The sequence below is a fragment of the Callionymus lyra genome, chromosome 10 (genome assembly GCF_982586985.1).
Source record: "Callionymus lyra chromosome 10, fCalLyr1.hap1.1, whole genome shotgun sequence".
Lineage (NCBI taxonomy): Eukaryota > Metazoa > Chordata > Actinopteri > Syngnathiformes > Callionymidae > Callionymus > Callionymus lyra.
In genome coordinates this window covers 17,350,642-17,366,423 of record NC_141827.1, presented here as the reverse complement: position 1 = coordinate 17,366,423, position 15,782 = coordinate 17,350,642, and the positions used below count along the sequence as shown (strand labels likewise).

General features: G+C 37.0%; 1 protein-coding gene across 3 annotated transcripts in view; it reads right to left on the bottom strand.

Moving 5' to 3' along the window:
• Positions 1 to 3,662: 3,662 nt before the first annotated feature.
• fhit (fragile histidine triad diadenosine triphosphatase) overlaps positions 3,663 to 15,782 on the bottom strand; it is a 172,666-nt gene continuing 160,546 nt past the window's right edge. For all 3 annotated transcript variants that reach the window (XM_087800524.1, XM_087800526.1, XM_087800525.1), the window contains one exon: positions 3,663 to 3,934. In XM_087800524.1, the coding sequence (XP_087656650.1) occupies positions 3,827 to 3,934 (108 nt within the window). In that variant the 3' untranslated portion in view covers positions 3,663 to 3,826. The remainder of the gene's footprint in view (positions 3,935 to 15,782) is intronic.

Genomic DNA, 15,782 nt, shown 5'->3' with positions numbered 1-15,782 from the left:
CACGACGATCACATGCGGAGGACATCTTAGAATCAAGTGTTTACAGTTACTGACCAATCCTACATGTACATTTGACTAGAGGTGTTAACCTGAATATTCTACAATAAAAGATCCACCATTTTGTGAGATTTTTGCGTTCTGGCATTCGATGACGTCTGCGATAGATCTCTCTGCTTGCTAGCGCCCGTGTTCACGTAAGTTTGTCTCTGACTTTTGCATAATTCACTAAACGAGCATTTTTCTTAAACTCATCCATGTGTCTGTCCTTCATTTTCCACCACGAGGCTGGGGAGGGGTCGGTTCACCGGAACACAAAATCCCCACAAATGCAATATAAACATTCATATAACATCTGGTTACAGGTATATTTAAAACTATGTTTTGTAGTTATTTGTATTTCTATTATTGCTTAGACTATAGCCCAGTTTTTTCAAATGGTTCAAGATTAATGGATGGATGGATTTATTTGTAGAAAATAAGTGGTTTTGTGTTTGTGTAGAGGAAGACAAAGCAGAATTAGGATCTCATGGTGACAAAAAAATTCATTATTAAGCTCAGAAAATGAATATCCACTCCATTGGTCGATTTTACTATTTATATCAGGAGCTCTTTCCACAGTGGCCAGGAAGTAAGTGCTATGATTGATGACCACCACTTCAGCTGGCAATGACAGTATATGCCTACTTTTCTTGTCGACCAGGTCTAACAGCGAGTGATAAATCCTCGTACTTAAACCTTGTCCTTGATTTAAAGGTGATATAATCCAGAATATCTCAACAATTAAAGGCATATGTATATATATGTATGTATGTATCTATTTGGCTTGTTCCTCAATGATTTTAAAACAGAATTGTATATTTCCCAAACACTTACTCAATCAACCCAAGTGATTAAACGATGGCTCTTTCAGACTTAGGGGGCTTAATGCTCAATTTCGGAGCCAGCAAATTTGTTTTAAAGAGCCAAATGTGTTGTTGTGGAAGTATAAGCCAACAGTGGTGGGATTCAGACGTGAGCTGCTTCTCATTAAGTTGAAGTTAATGTGATACCATTTCTTCACTGATCACAATTGTCTTGAACCCACGTCATTATTACTGAGGTAAATAACCTGTGATAATATAAATAATATTTCAGTCCAGATAAAATAAAATAACATGCTGGCAAAGATTCAGTGTCTGTCGTATGAAAAAAAATGTACAATGATCTCGGATTATTAACCCCAAGCCTCAATAAATGATTTTAAGTCACGCGAGTAGCATCTTACGATGTCCTCTGAAAGGAGGATGAGCAGGAGAAGCCGACCAGGATGTCGAAGGCAGGAGGAGGAGGCCTGGTTTAGGAGACTGCGCAGCAGACGCAGCGAGGAAAGAAACGTCAGGACAACGACCTGCAGTAAACTTTCTTTCAGCTGGGATGAGTCGACGTATAAACTTGTCCTCAGCGTTGTTCCTCTGGAGGTCGGTGCTGGCGTTGTACACGGTCAGGAATGTTAGAGAACGTAATATGGTGTTGAACATCTCATTTATCCTCAATTTTGAACATTTTCCTCTCCACTGAACATGCACATGCAAGCAAAACGAGACGGGACAAGAAGGAGCAGCCTGTCCCAAGTTCAGAGGAGCAAATGTCAATGGCGCTGCAAGGTTCCATCCATCTGTCACGCATGCATAGTTTCTATTTGAAGTTGAATGAATGAGGAGACTTCAAAGTCCCACTTTTCATTCCCACAGTCACTCTGCTGCTGCCTTACAACCCCAGTCACACGTTTCACTGGCCCCTCGGGGGCACGCTGAACAGTACAACTTGGAAATGTGTGGGCTTTTGCACTGAACTCTCAGACTCAGATCCAATGGAGTGATAAATGATTTCGGCCTGAACTATATTTCTCCCCTTTCCCTCCTTTACCTCTGCCACGATTCAGTCTATAGCTAAATTTACCTCTTCCTGAATACACACAGAGCACTTTGGGTGAACCACGTATGAAAATGTATGTACAATATGTGGCCCCTGTGGCCTCCTCTTCTCAGCCTAAGGACTGAAAATGTTATTTCACAGTAATTCTTCCCAATGTAGCTTGAATATCACAACTATTTAAGTAGACTTATCTCAAATCACTCTCTTTGAATTGATTTGACCCTTTAATAAGAGTCTAAAAATCAACTGCCTTCCAAATTATATTTGTGTTGGTAAAAGTTGAAACAATAAAAGTTATTGTGTGACGTTTTATTATTTCTATTTCATAATTCAATCTGTATATTGTTTCTGCTCATCTGTTCAAGTTGCTTTTTCTTCAGTAAGAAGATCAATATACATATATATTCAGTAATTATGAGTCTGTTAACCCTTTAACATATTGATAAAAAACTTTGATTAACAAATAAAGGATGGGGAAAAATAAAACTTTCAAAATCTATCAATCCATCCATCCATCCATCCATCCATCCATCCATCCATCCATCCATCCATCCATCCATCCATCCATCCATCCATCCATCCATCCATCCATCCATCCATCCATCCATCCATCCATCCATCCATCCATCCATCCATCCATCCATCCATCCATCCATCCATCCAAGCTTGTTCTTACTGTTTGTAACTATTTGTAACATTCTGGAATAAAGAAAAAACTGAGGAAGGAAGTAGCCAGTGCTCTGTACGTGTTAACTTCTCCCATGAAGTCATCTTCAGCTTCTTTATTGAAGTGTCGCTGGAAGTGTTTGTGTCAGCACCACCAGACATCTCTGTTATCAGCCTTCTTCCTCTCCGTTTTTTTTTTCACTTCTGACTCTAGACTTTGTCTCGGAAGAAACTCCACCTGGAGCACTTAGACCGAGGCCAAGACGAACATAATCGCTTTATTTGTTTTAAAATAACAACCCTGATTCCCCTCAGACTGGGTCTAAAACGGAATTACATGATGTATTTTTAATTAATCTATGTTGAGTATAGATTTGGGATTTAGTTTTTACCCTGTCTTAAAAGCACAAAAAAAACCACAGCAGCACCAAACAGAGTTAATGTTGTGTTGGACATAATTTTTCAATGTGTTGTCAAAAGGGATTCTCTGGACACATTTCTTACCCAATCCTTTCCATGATATTTTTATAAAAACTGCACCATGAAGAGAATTTCAAAACATCCATACGAATTAACTGGAAACAACCAAAAACGATGTAGTGCAAATGACAGGCCTGTATCATATGTTCTAAAGACAGCCTGCTCAGAGGGTCCACAACGTTGAGCAGTTATATTGGGTCACACATGGTGTTGCTCATGTTTTTTGAGTGTTTTGAGCTGCAGTTTCTATTACATGCTCCAACGACACCTGGGAGAGAATAATCTGCATTCATTTCAATTTGACTCAGAATCTTTGATAATGAATGTTTGCTCCACATATACTAGCCGGAGCACAGCTGTTTGTAGCTCATGAGAATAAAAAAGCAGAAGATTTAAGGTCAAGTCTGCAACAGGAGTCACAAAATGAGCATTTGCATGTTCATCGTTTCTGAAACGTTGTGGTTCAGCAGCGCAGATGAGATGCAGAACCATTCATTTTAGATACACAGTAAAATGATGTCTTCAATATTACATTTATAAAAAAAAACATCCACATGTTTGTGTTTACTAAAGATCAGTCAAGCCACATTCTTTTATTTTGCATCACATTTATTATTAATCCAATGAAATTCTATTAAATATCTCCAAGCCTTATTTTTTTTTTCCAACTTAAATTCATAATTGTGACACCTTAGAAGTGATTTGTGTTGTGTTTTCTTAATCATTGAGCAACACTGACTCTTTGAGTAACTTGATCAGTAACCATTTACAGTGTCTCAAGCTGTTTCCTCAACTCTGAAGCTTCTGCTGCCATCTCTTCTTCACTTCTCCACATGGCCGGCACGTCCTCTTCCATGTTATCATGCTTCTGCAGCTGAAAAAACAAAACAGAATATCTTGACAGGAATACAAGGAGTACAAATGACCAGTACATTGTTTCCTTTGTCCATTATAAAAGCATAACAATGAGAAAACAACGTGCAATATATGAATGACAAATGCTTTGTGAGGGTGAGGGTACACACATATTGAGTAATGCAAAAAACATTACAAAAAACTTTTTGTAATCTGGTTTAAAAGCAACCAACACATTGGTTTCTTGTTTCAGTCGACTCATGTTGGCTTTGCAACAAAAAAAAACAAATCAATCCTGTTATGATGTTAAGTTGGTTAAACCCAGAAAAGCAAGGTCAATGGCCTTTATTAAAACTGAACATAATATTAAAAATATACATATTTCTTCAACTGTACCTGCTCAGTCATAGTGAGAAATACTCACAACCTTTGTTACTCAGGAGGAGAAGATCCCTTCACTTAGATCTAGTTTCAGTCAATCTGCTGTACAAACAGACAGATGCGAGTCTTCCTTAGAACACAACAGATACAGCTGACAGAATGGGACTAAAGCAGGACCTCCGGTGTAATATCAGGATCAAGCACTGATGGCTACGACTACTTTTCTGGGATCATAAATAGATCTGACATCTGAGGAAAAACATGTCCTTGAGACGAACAAAATAAAAGCTGCAGGAGATAAATACAAATCCAAATTATTTGTTTTATCGAGTAAAGTGGGCTCGGAAACATGTGACGTAAGGCGTTTATGGGAAGAAAAAGCAACAAAAACAAGAGTAACAGATGGTGGTGATAACAGCTCCAGTAGTTAATTGTCAATGTCTTAAAAAATAAGCTGCATAAAGTGAAGATCAGTAGAGGAGTATGGGCGCCACCATGAATATTTATTCAATTGCAAATTTGCAATGTCTACCTTTGGTCTGAATGCAGTCAAGCCTGGGCTTGGTGTCAATATTACAGTTTTATTGCCATGAAATAGGCATCACACATGAAAATATGTGCATAAGGGATAGATATAGATGCAATATTTGATATGGTAGGTTCGTCCAAAATTCAAAGCTCACTCATTTTCTACTAAGCCTCATGTCGACAGAGTAATCGGTTATAGACAAAAATGTATGTTTATTTCAATTAAGTGATTGATGCTCAGTGGACTAACTTCCTTCAAAACGACGATTAAAAACATCCAAATACCTCCATACTACTTGTCTGTAACATCCATATTGTATCGACGCCTCAAAGAGAGGAATTGTTTCTTAAAAAATAAAAAAGTCTATGTTTTACGCTCGTTTTGTGGCAGACACCAGTGTACTCCAGAAGTACTTCTGGTTTATAGCTCTTATTCTTTTGTCTGCCACAAACAAGCGTAAAATATAGACTTGTTACATTTTTTCCGGAACAATTCTTCTTGTTGAGGTTTCAATACAAGATTACAGATGAGCACCACGGATGTATTTGGATGTATTAAGTTTACATTACATTTTTGTCTATAAGTCTAAAAAGGAACATGAAAATATAGATTTTTTCCACTGTAATGAAGCAGATTCTTACTTCCCAAAGCTCAGTAGGTGGCGCTGTTGACCTAAACATGATGGTAACTTCATAAAAACAAGTTCAAAGCAAAGGGTGGAATAAAAATAGGTCGCCATCGAGTGGGCCCTGAAATTAGAAGAAAGCTTCGTGAAGCATCATTATGTTGCAAAATCTTATCCAGTACATTTGTCCCATTTTCTCGTCTAAATATCTCATGAAACTTTTATAAGAGAGTTCACCCATTTTTTGAGCTAAAGTGACTTTTATTTTAGATTTAGATGAACGTATAATATCTCAATTTTCCACTATTTTCACTAATTTCAAGCAAAAATCATTTGCATTAGTACTTTAAAACTCGTTTTATTTTCCAAAAAAAAGTTTTTAAACTTTAAACTTTAAGTTTAAAAACTTATTTTTTCTTTACAAGCAGGCAAATCATCAGGTGCTATTAAATATTTCATAATTCATAATCTGCGCTTCCGTAATTTTCAGCGACTTCATGAAACCTGAATAATATCGATGACTGCACTGGAAAATAAAATGAGTTTGCTTTACGTTTGAAAGTATTTGAAATACGTTCAAACGAGAAGCACAGTAAAAAAAAAATCACTCCCATTGGCAGTACTGTGCTTCCTTAGAAATGGTTCATAAAACAGAGTCTTTTATAAAGGACACGCGCTCTGAACCACTAATTACATGTAGCTACACAATAATTCTAGTCATTGAGTCTCATCTGCTGTGGTTTTCCTAATTCTTGTGAAAAGACTGTGTTTGTGGATAACAAAGTCATAATTTTCAGTATCATAAAGTATCAGCTCTGGTGTTTAGACCTCGGCCTTCACAGCGCTAATATTTATTACTAATAACTAGTTATTCTCACCAGTTAAACTTCTGCATGTTTATGATTCAATGGCTCAATAAGTGTACACAACATTTAAGAGCAATGTTTCAGCTTTTAAAAAACATTCCTAATGTGTTGTCATGGATGCCAAGCAACTTATACTTGTGTAAAAATGTATAGCACAGACAAATTGAATAAATAGCTAAACTACACAAAATTGTAATTTGTTCCGTTTGTACTGTTAATTACCATCATACTTGCACCATCAAGTATCTGCCGCTTAATTACCAGAAGAATAAATTGATACACATCATGAGTTAAAGTTTGATTTCAATTACTTTTAGAAGATTCACAAGGTCTGAGTTCTTGGTTGACGCTGACACTATGTCAATCAGGTGAGAGGAAAAACGACACAAATCGCACAAACTGAACATAACAGAATTGAACTAGTAGTTTCAAGGGTACGTGGAGAATGTGCAGAGTCTGAACCCACAACATTCATGAAGGAAAATCAAGCTTAGAGTGGCTTGATTCAAAATAAATCATAATATTCAAGTTCATGACTTTTTAATAGATGTTTTATCCAAGAAAAAAAACAAGCATACCAAAAAAAGTGTTGATACTCAACGTGTTTTGAAGCAAGGCAAATTATTTATCCACAATGTTTATCTCATTTCAGGCTGTTTAGCAATGCTGAGCTGGTTTCAATCAGCTCCACAATTTGACCTAAAAAGCCAAAAAACACCACAGGCCCAGAGGAATACATGAAAAAAATGTCAGAAGCAGTTATCCTTCAGTGTCGCCATGGGCCAGTGTCCAAGAATAACAGTTTTCATGAAACCAATGTACAAAACAAACACTGGAACAAACACACAGATGTCACATGTTTCATTCGTGTTTGAGCGCTGGGCGGCTCTGTCACCAGAGAACAAAAACACAATCAATTTGATTTAGACAACATTTTTTTAGGCTTCAAGCCAAATTGAAAAGCGGGTAGAACTGATGGGACATTGTATTACATTCCACTGCTTCTAGCTCTTCATCACTCTTGCCAAGGCAACACTAAATATATATATACAGTATATATATATATATATATATATATATATATATATATATATACATATATATATATATATACACAGTATTGGCTGGTATTGACCAGTGCTATCAATTGTCAGATTCTCCAACAACTTTTGCACCCCTCACTCCATTTGGCATAATCTATTAAAACATTTTTAGCACTTAGCTTCTAGCAAAATGATAATCATGCAGTGAAACAACATCATTATCATTTTTACCACAAGCTCAAATAAGAAAACCACAGAGCAACCACAGCAACGACTGCATAAAACAAAGCAACACATTTATAAAACTCATGCATATTTGTAAAACAGTTAACCATTTACCAAATCACTTCTGGCACCACAACACACAAGCTATAGTAATGCTTCCATGGTGATGATGTCAACCAGAATTGTGGATATCTTACTAGTTTGTCATTTAATTGAGATTGTTAAAAGAAAAACAATTAATAAATTGTCTTAAATGTGTACAAATGCCCTGTTCCAAATACCCTTTTTTAATATCAGATACATCTGGACACGATCTGGAGCTTGTAAGCGTTTGTTTCTTCGTTTAGATTATTGTAACAGTTTGTTTTCATGTCTAAACAAGAAGGAGCTGTCTCGCCTGCAGTTAATACAAAACTCTGCAGCGAGAATTCTGAGCCGCTCTAGTAGAAGAACTCACATTTTCCCGCTCCTTAAAACCCTGACCCCTGGTCTAGAAGGTAAAACGGTTAAAACTGGAGTCCGTATCCGTCGCTCCAACACAGGTCTTATGCTTTGCTTTATGGAGAGAAAAGGTCAAATGCAGAGTGTAACGGGTCGTTTATTCGCCGCTTCAAGTAAAACAGAGATACAAGCTTTTACGATCGATCGATCGCGCTCTTTGCCGGCAGCGCTACAGGTCAATAGCTCCGGGAAAGACGGTCCTGAATGATAATAACATCGCTATATTTAAGGCAAATTTGCAGGCCGAGAGGTCCTCCCCCTATCGCCCTATTGGTTCCTTCAAACTCCCTGTGTCACATGGAGAATTCTTCCTACTTAGTTTATCATTAAAATGTTCTTCGGTGGAAGTTCCTGTCTCCTAGCCCCCCCCTCACAGATGTGTCCCTGCTTCGTTCTTTTTATCCACGACCCAAGGTGTAAAAAAGGGCAGACAAACACGTTTAAATAACCGTTGTCATGACTCTACGTCTGTTCCAAGCTTGCCTTGAAAACAGTGTGATTGATTGTGAATGTGTATTCAAACATTTAAGCTCTAAGATGAAGCTAGTAATTATACTTTATATTGTGATGATCTTTATTGAGAGAACACTACTGATGTGTTGGATTAAAATTGTCATAAAAACACACATTTTATAATCATGTTTAACAAAGATATGTGTAAAATAATCATTGTTCAATGATGTTTTGTCATTTTTAACATTAGGTCAACATCAAATATACATAAACTTACATAATAAACATGCTGAAATTAGAAATCTTTTTTTTTAAAACCAAACATACAGTAGCTTTAACTGATTTTGCTTCTAGCATAGTTGAGTTATGATGAGGAAGAGTAGATTTTCAGATTAATGGTGCAAAAAAGGTGGAGTGGTGTTTCATCCATTGATTGTCATCTTATGATGGTTCACTTTAGATTAAAAAAAAATTGATGTTTTATTTATTTGTCTCTTGTTGGTTATTATGCAAAAACGACAGCTGTGTCACCAGAGAAGGATTTATAGCCTTTTGTGTTTGATCAGAAAAATAAATAAATAAAATCAAAACCCGGCGTGTTTAACAGGTGACTTGACGCCCGCCAAGATGTCTCTGTGTGGGATGATTTGTGTTTGCATATTTTTTTGCAGAGCTGCTAATACAATGGCGTCGCCGACAGAGATGAATATGTTCATGAATATTAATACGTCTCCATCTATGGGCGGTTGAATCACTATGATGCCACAAAAATATATATATATATATTGCAGGCATCATTTTGGAAGTTTACCAACAGATTAAAGTTCAGATTTTAGAACTAAAAACTAATAAGACAAAAATAAAAATGTAAATATTATAGCTTATTTGCATCACATCGCAGGTCAATAAGGAGCACAAGTCAACAAGCAACAAGCAGCACAAGCAACTCTGTCACAAATGGGGCAAAACTCTTTGAGCACTTTATGTTGCAGGCTGAAAAAACAAGTATATTTGCTAAATAGAAAGAGTAATTCTTATTTTCAATATTTTTTCCCTCCTCCACCAAATAAATTCCTTTCCTTCCTCCAATACACTTATTGTTGACACACATAAACTCTATTCCTTATCTTATCTTAAACACTGCTATCTTTATGAGTCATCATATCAACATAAACAATAATCTACCTTGATTATGAGCCAACCATCTGGTGGGCCACATAAAATTACTTTAGATTTGAGTTTCAACACATGTTATGAAGGAAATTATAATGGGTTCCAAAGCCAGTAGAAAGAATACGTGGTTATCGTATGTCTATTATGAGTTTTGTGTAACTCCTGAAATTCTCCTTGGTGATTATGACCTCATAATCTCCTTTTTAGAGAAAATTACAGGTTACAAAACAAATGCGTTTGTTGGTATCCCTTGTTTTGTCTCCTGGTCAAGGTCAACGGCCTCCCTGGCTCCCATAAATACATATGCAGTGCTTGAGATCGTTCACCTTGACCTCAAACACGTTAGTTTTTTCTCAACCGGGTCACCTTGACCCTGAGATAACACAAGGGTACAGTATGAGTTGCTTGAGTGATGGATTTGATGTGTGCACTAGGAAACTGCATAATGGAGTAGAATGGATCTTTTAGGCAGGACAACAGTAAAAATTCAAAGTAGGTTTTATAAATGAATGCTATGTGCAAATGTACATTTGCATCTAATCTGAAACATTAGCTTATCCATTTACCTGGGTCCGTCTCCTAGCAACCAGGTTTTGTTTACACTACAGCTGAATATATTTTTCTAGTGCAACCCTAATTGTCTCTGTGACTGAACTACTCATGTTAATAACCCTGCGCACAAAATGTAAATATTTTCCCTGGAGCACGCCTGTACTCAATTCCAACATAAGTGTGTGTGAGCCATGAAAGCAGTGTATGAAATAGACAAATGGAGACTCTTGGCTTGATTTGAATGAATGGTTTCCTCTTAATTCTGATCACGTGGAGGGAAATCTCTAGCTATTCCATATTTTAGCGAAATGTAAAAAGAGAGGAGTCTGGTGCAAAAACATGTATATGCAATTCATTGTTCATAGCAATGTACAAAGAAATGTACTTGGACTTGGGTTTACGCACAGATAGTGATGGCATGATTCATCCACTAGTCCACTAGATGGCGGTCTCTGCACTTTATGAACTGTTCTAATGAAACATCACATAATTTTTAAACTGATGGCGCCACCTATTGACCTCTAAACAACATGACATTGTTTCATGAAGCTTCACCAATCCATAACTACCCAAAGGTTTTAACGTTATAAATATTTTGATTGATTTCAGGATATAAGTGTAGGCCAGGTTTCAGTCAGAAATCTACCATATCCTTTACCATACCAAGGTAAACTGTCGGTCTTTTGTTAAGAAAACAAATTTAAATGACTAGTCATTATCCAGCAGCTATTCGTGGGTCTTGTCGAACACAAATTGGCCGAGTCTGAGCAATAAATCTTGTCTGACACATGCTTTAGTCGACATAATCAGGGAAAATATGACTCTCATTCCCAGTCCTTGAGCTGAAGTTTGCATGTGTTGCAACCAAGCACGTACCAAATTTACAAGTATACAAACATCCCAACTCCAGCCTTCTTTGAGTCTTCGGGACTTGGCTCAGTCTCTGAGCTGGAGCAAGAAACATCTTATACTTGTGCGGTAATTATCAAGGGCTCTGAGGCTGTTTCATAAATCTATAGATGTAAATAGTGAGGAAGCTGATGAAGAGGCCGCAATGAAGATCCAAGATGAGAGGATCTGCATGTGTTCATGTATTATAAACATTCTAGATTACACCTCTATACTGACATTACTATTCAGATGTTTTTTTCTTGTCCTTATAGAAGTAAAACTATATTGTTTGACTAAACAAACCAATTTGTGAACATTTAAATAAATACATGTTTGTTGTTTTATTTGACAAGACAATGAACAATATAAAGAATTGTTATTAAAGATTATGTATAGATTAATAATTAAGAACCATAACCTACTGAAAACTGAACCAAAGAGGAGTTAACTTCAATTTTAAAGGAAACCATTTGTTTTTGCGTGTTAACCTACACAACAACCTGGACTGGATTTACTGCAGATGAAGGTGAAGTGGAATATTCAGAAGCTACCTCTCAAGGTGGACGAGAAACCATCATGCAGGGGGTGGAAGAGAGAAATTGCACTTTATTAACCTCTGGCAACCCCATTCCCGTCTGTGGAGACTGGCTGTTGGACTGCGCAAATAGGACACACTTTCATTAAACAGTGACCCCAACTGGGCAAACCAGAGTTCGTACTGACCTCTCCGCCATACACAATTCGAGAGCAAACAGCTGTGGCGTCACAAGCACAACACAGCCGATAGAGTCATCGGCGTTGCTGGTCAGTTGGAAGAAATCCTTGCATGTTGGAATGAACAGACAAGGTCAAGACCCACGACTGTTCTTGAGAATAGATTCAGGCTTCCATGCACACATTTTTCAATTCCAGGTTGTCCGCTCTCTCTGACATTTGACGAAATGAAGGCATCACTCTCTTTGGAGCAAACCATATATATAAATATATATATATATATATATATATATATATATATATACTTGAACATGACTTGGAGCAAACCATATATATAAATATATATATAAATATATGGTTTGCTCCAAAGAGAGTGATGCCTTCATTTCTTCAAATGTCAAAGAGGGCGGAATATATATATAAATATATATTTCTATATATATAGATATATATATATCTATATATATACTCTATATATATATATATATATATATATACTCACCGGCTTTATTAGGTACCTTGCTAGTACCTGGTTACTTTTGCCTTCAGAACTGCCTTAAGTCCTTCTTGGCAAAGATTCAACAAGGTACTGGAAACATTCCTCAGAGAGTTTTGTCCATATTGACCTGATAGCATCACGCAGATGCTGCAGATTTGTCAGCTAGACATCCATAATGCGAATCTCTCGTTCCCCCACATCCCAAAGGTTCTCAATTGGATTGAGATCTGAGGCCATTTGAGTACAGTGAAGTCATTGTCGTGTTCAAGAACAAGTCTGAGATGATTCCAGCCTCATGACATGGCGTGTTGTCCTGCTGGAAGTAGCCGTCAGAAGATGGTACACTGTGTCCATAAAGGGATGAACATGGTCAGCAACAATACTCAGGAAGGCTGTGGGGTTGCAATGATGCTCAATTGGTACTAAGGGGCCCGAAGAGTGCCAAGAAAATTTCCCCAACGCGATTACACCATCCCTACCAGCCTGTACCGTTGATACAAGGACGGATGAATCCATGTTCACGCCAAATTCTGACCCTACCATCCGAATGACTGAGCAGAAATCGAAATTTATCCGACCAGGCAACGTTTTTCCAATCTTCTATTGTCTGATCTCGGTGAGCCTGTGCGAATTGTAGCCTCAGTTTCCTGTTCTTAGCTGACAGGAGTAGCAACCGGTGTGGTCTTCTGCTGCTGTAGCCCATCTGCCTCAAGGTTCGACGTGTTGTGCGTTCAGAGATGCTCTTCTGCATTCCTTGGTTTTAACAAGTGGTTTTTTGAGTTACTGTTGCCTTTCCATCAGCTCGAACCAGTCTTGCCATTCTCCTCTGACATCTGGCATCAACAAAGCATTTTCGCCCACTGAACTGCCGCTCACTGGATATTTTCTCTTTTATTGGACCATACTCTGTAAACCCTAGAGATGGTTAAATATGAAAATCTCAGTAGATTGACAGTTTCTGAAATACTCAGACCAGCCCATCTAGCACCAGCAAGGTAACTTCAACCAGTCGGAGAGGTGTACCTGATAAAATGGCCGGTGAGTGTATATAAAGTATATATATATATATAACATATATACTGTAATACTAATAATTATTATCAAAATCTAAAATTGTTAATTATAAATATCTAAGTAATCAGATTTTTTTTTATTGCCATTATTGGTGCAAGGTACGAACACACACACACACATATATACAAAAACTGAATTCTGAATTCCCTCTTTTTTCTGTGTGCAGTTTATTTGCAAAGTGAGATAATAGCTGATCAAAATCAGTTTTTTTTTTGATAAACCTTGAATGAAATGGACATGTGTTCCAATGATCTTTGTGGACAAGAGGCTGGATATGAATCTTGTGAGCTGGTGTGGTTACAAGTGGTCTACTGTGTACTAAGACTGGTTTGTTAGATTTGTTCTCTTAAAAACAAATTTGGACACAGCTCATGCTATATACAGTATTTAAAAAGGTAATTAACAGGCATAAGCTCCTACTGTCAGCATACCAATTAAACGCTGCCTGAAAATAAATTGTGTCATTGCGCTCTGAGATGAAGTTTACTATTTAAATATAGACCTGTCAGTGTACAATATTTAGGAGAAATAAATAATTTGTGAACTTCAAAGATCTTTGAGTTGAGCTCATGAAAACTGGCTGCAGAAAAATAGATTGGATTTTAATTTATTACAATTTTGGTCTCCAGGGCTAATTATCATAGAAATTGGGAACACTGATTTAAAATTAATTGGCAAGAAATTGCAGAGCTGTCTGTGCTTCTCATTTGTTTACTTATATCAATACAATTGAAAGTTATGGATATCTTATAGTTGTTGTTTATTTCCTATCAATTTGCTTACATTGCATTCTCACATCCCATATGTCGCCCATGAAGTCCAAGTTAAAAACCATCCTTTTTTCCCCCTTCACTCTCGTCTATCCTAACAGAATCTAATTTTGGCACTGGCTGTTCTCGCAATTACATTGAAGTTATGATTGTCGCCTGCAAAAATCTATACCAGCTGTCATTTCTTTGACGTGGTAGTGAGCTTTTGGAACTTTGAAGTTCTCAAGCGGCAAAAGGGCTGCCAATTAATTATGAATCCCTTGTCTGTTAACAAACTGACTAACTGGATGTACACAAGGACACTGTGAGCACAAACTAAAGAGCTTTCGTGTTTGGAAGTTGACATCTTCTGCGGACAAGGGTTGCCTGTCAAAAAAACAACAACATAGTGTATATCTTCTTTGACTAAAGCACAAATAAATAGCAAATGTAGCTGTAGGTAAAGTCTTTACTTTGATTAGAGATGATTATGAAACAAAAAGTGGCATCCTGTTAAAGTGAAAGTTTAAGTTCCTTTTTGGAGTCATAGTCAAAAACGTATGTTCATTTTGATGTAGCAACTGTTGCTCAGTGGTCTTCGTCTTCATCTTCGTCCATAACGACACTTAAAACCTCCAAATGCCTCCATACTGCTCATCTGTAACGACCATCTTGTATTGAAGCCTAAAAAACTAAAGCTTAAAATATATTTTTTAAGAAAAATTACTCAGGTCAATGCTTGAATACAAGATTGATGTTACAGACGCGCAAACCGGAAGGTGATTAGATGTTTTAAAGTGTGTCTTTTTGGACAAAGATAAAGACGAAGAAATGGACACTTTTTTTTTTTTTTACCTCTAACTAAAAATGAAAGCATTACTCTCCCAATCCCAACCCTTAGTCGACATTAGGGATCCAAGAAAATTAGGTAATTTTAATTTTAGGTAAACTTTTATTTAAAACGTGAACTTTATTATAAATACTGTAAGTTTAGGTTTTTCCATTTATACATGACCAATATATCTATTGCTAAACATTGCCAAAGAGCCCTAAAATGACACTATCAAGGTCGTATGTTTGTCAAAAGACCTCCAGACCTCCTGCTGAACCAAATTAAGAAATCAAATAATTCCCTGCACTGTGAGGTGTATGTGAATCACCTCAAGAAATACATTTACTTCAGTACCTACAAACACATCGTCCACGGTTAAAAAGGATGTTCAATGAGGAAACCAAAGCCGATTCACCTTTAAAATGGACCAAAAATGACCAGGAGAGTGGAGGCTACGGCCAAATAACCACAACGCCTGGTCAAATGATTGGAAAAATGATTGTCGTCCCCTTCCATTTCGTGAGAGGAGGTTTTCTGAGAGAACACTGGTGACTGCGGCCACCAGCGATATGTGAAGTGCCTTTAAAAGACCAGTAAATGACTCTCTGAAGCTGAATCCCTGTAAGCTTGAGAACAAGAAAAGCCAATTAACTTTGCCAAAAGGATTTTCCGCATCCAGAGATAAAGAAAAGATCCTTTGATTTACGTTGATTTGAAAGTCAGTTTTCTTGAGATATCACAGGATTGTCTTCCATTGATG